Source organism: Pteropus vampyrus, unplaced genomic scaffold (genome assembly GCF_000151845.1).
Source record: "Pteropus vampyrus isolate Shadow unplaced genomic scaffold, Pvam_2.0 Scaffold159, whole genome shotgun sequence".
NCBI classification, from domain to species: domain Eukaryota; kingdom Metazoa; phylum Chordata; class Mammalia; order Chiroptera; family Pteropodidae; genus Pteropus; species Pteropus vampyrus.
In genome coordinates this window covers 1,396,376-1,398,793 of record NW_011888940.1, presented here as the reverse complement: position 1 = coordinate 1,398,793, position 2,418 = coordinate 1,396,376, and the positions used below count along the sequence as shown (strand labels likewise).

Sequence of the window (2,418 nt, the reverse complement as noted above, 5' to 3'; positions counted from 1 at the left end):
AGGATCAAAGTTGAGCATTTTCAGAGTTAAATAAAGCCCTTCTGGCTCCTGATATTCTAGATGTACAGATTTTACAAAGAAATAGAATCATTTTTTCTCAATTCATTAAAGAAAAATTTGGATTTGTTCGTAGTGAAGATGATCTGTTCCATCTGTTGGTGTAGTTCCTTCTGATCTCGTACATGTGTGCTATACCTGCAAATCTTAAGGCATTAACATCTGTTTTTATACACAAGGCTTTTGTTGTTGTAACACTCTGACTTTAAAACTAAGTTGTTTGCTAATTTCTGGACTAATTATGCAATTTCATTATGGTTTTTTTTTTTTTTGATGCAGCTGAAGTGTGTGTTTAAATTGTGCTTTCTAAGTGCAGTCAAGTATCAAAAGTAATAAAAAGGGTGGTCGAACAAGCTTTCTGAATCTTCCAGAATGTGTTTGGGACTTTCCTTTGTTCATTATATGAGTTGTTCCCTTTGAAATTAAAGCTGTTTTGTAGGACATAATTTGATGAGTAGAGTTAATTAGATTTCTTCTGAAAGAGATCTGAATTCTTGGTAAGAGACTGTCTTGAAATCAAGGCTTCTAAAACTTGACTAAAAGTTCGAGGAAGGTGGGGAGGCGTCAGAGACCGTTTGGAAAGCGTGCATTTTTCCTCCCGCATTTAGGTTTGTGCATGTGATTTGGTAGTCCTTGGGTCTCATGCCTGATTAAAATTCAGGGACATGTACCTCGGCAGCCAAGCTGAATTATTATTTTTTCTATGGGGACTGGCGTTGAAAAGTTGTGAAGTTGTTCCTGGCGGGGCTCTCATGAGAAATCTCTCTTTTCCCAGGTTATGAAGACAGTATGGAGTTTCCAGACCATAGTAGACATTTGCTGCAGTGTCTGAGCGAGCAGAGACATCAGGGTTTTCTTTGTGACTGCACTGTCCTGGTGGGAGATGCCCAGTTCCGAGCGCACCGAGCTGTACTGGCTTCGTGCAGCATGTACTTCCACCTCTTTTACAAGGACCAGCTGGACAAAAGAGACATTGTTCATCTGAACAGCGACATTGTTACAGCCCCAGCTTTCGCTCTCCTGCTTGAATTCATGTATGAAGGGAAACTCCAGTTCAAAGACTTGCCCATTGAAGACGTGCTAGCAGCTGCCAGTTATCTCCACATGTATGACATCGTCAAAGTCTGCAAAAAGAAGCTGAAAGAGAAAGCCACCACGGAGGCAGACAGCACCAAAAAGGAGGAAGATGCTTCAAGTTGTTCGGACAAAGTCGAGAGTCTCTCCGATGGCAGCAGCCACATGGCCGGCGATCTGCCCAGTGATGAAGATGAAGGAGAAGATGAGAAATTGAACATCCTGCCCAGCAAAAGGGACTTGGCGGCCGAGCCTGGGAACATGTGGATGCGATTGCCCTCAGACTCAGCAGGCATCCCCCAGGCGGGCGGCGAGGCAGAGCCACACGCCACAGCAGCTGGAAAAACAGTAGCCAGCCCCTGCAGCTCAACAGAGTCTTTGTCCCAGAGGTCTGTCACCTCCGTGAGGGATTCAGCAGATGTTGACTGTGTGCTGGACCTGTCTGTCAAGTCCAGCCTTTCAGGAGTTGAAAATCTGAACAGCTCTTATTTCTCTTCACAGGACGTGCTGAGAAGCAACCTGGTGCAGGTGAAGGTGGAGAAAGAGGCTTCCTGTGATGAGAGTGATGTTGGCACTAATGACTATGACATGGAACATAGCACTGTGAAAGAAAGTGTGAGCACTAATAACAGGGTACAGTATGAGCCGGCCCATCTGGCTCCGCTGAGGGAGGACTCGGTCTTGAGGGAGCTGGAGCGGGAGGACAAAGCCAGCGACGACGAGATGCTGACCGCCGAGAACGAGCGGGTCCAGGTGGAGGGGGGCATGGAGAGCAGCCTGCTGCCCTACGTCTCCAACATCCTGAGCCCGGCCGGCCAGATCTTCATGTGCCCCCTGTGCAACAAGGTCTTCCCCAGCCCGCACATCCTGCAGATCCACCTGAGCACGCACTTCCGCGAGCAGGACGGCATCCGCAGCAAGCCGGCCGCCGACGTCAACGTGCCCACCTGCTCGCTGTGCGGCAAGACTTTCTCCTGCATGTACACGCTCAAGCGCCATGAGAGGACTCACTCGGGCGAGAAGCCCTACACCTGCACCCAGTGCGGCAAGAGCTTCCAGTACTCGCACAACCTGAGCCGCCATGCCGTGGTGCACACCCGCGAGAAGCCGCACGCGTGCAAGTGGTGCGAGCGCAGGTTCACGCAGTCGGGGGACCTGTACAGACACATCCGCAAGTTCCACTGTGAGTTGGTGAACTCCTTGTCTGTCAAAAGCGAAGCACTGAGCTTGCCCGCTGTCAGAGACTGGACCTTAGAAGATAGCTCGCAAGAACTTTGGAAATAATTT

General features: G+C 49.0%; 1 protein-coding gene across 6 annotated transcripts in view; it reads left to right on the top strand.

Moving 5' to 3' along the window:
• The window catches only part of ZBTB18 (zinc finger and BTB domain containing 18), a 28,662-nt gene that overhangs the window by 16,177 nt on the left and 10,067 nt on the right, over positions 1 to 2,418 (top strand). For all 6 annotated transcript variants that reach the window (XM_023536580.1, XM_011370072.2, XM_011370069.2 and 3 more), the window contains one exon: positions 833 to 2,418. In XM_023536580.1, coding sequence (XP_023392348.1) covers positions 847 to 2,415 — 1,569 coding nt within the window. In that variant the 5' untranslated portion in view covers positions 833 to 846 and the 3' untranslated portion in view covers positions 2,416 to 2,418. The remainder of the gene's footprint in view (positions 1 to 832) is intronic.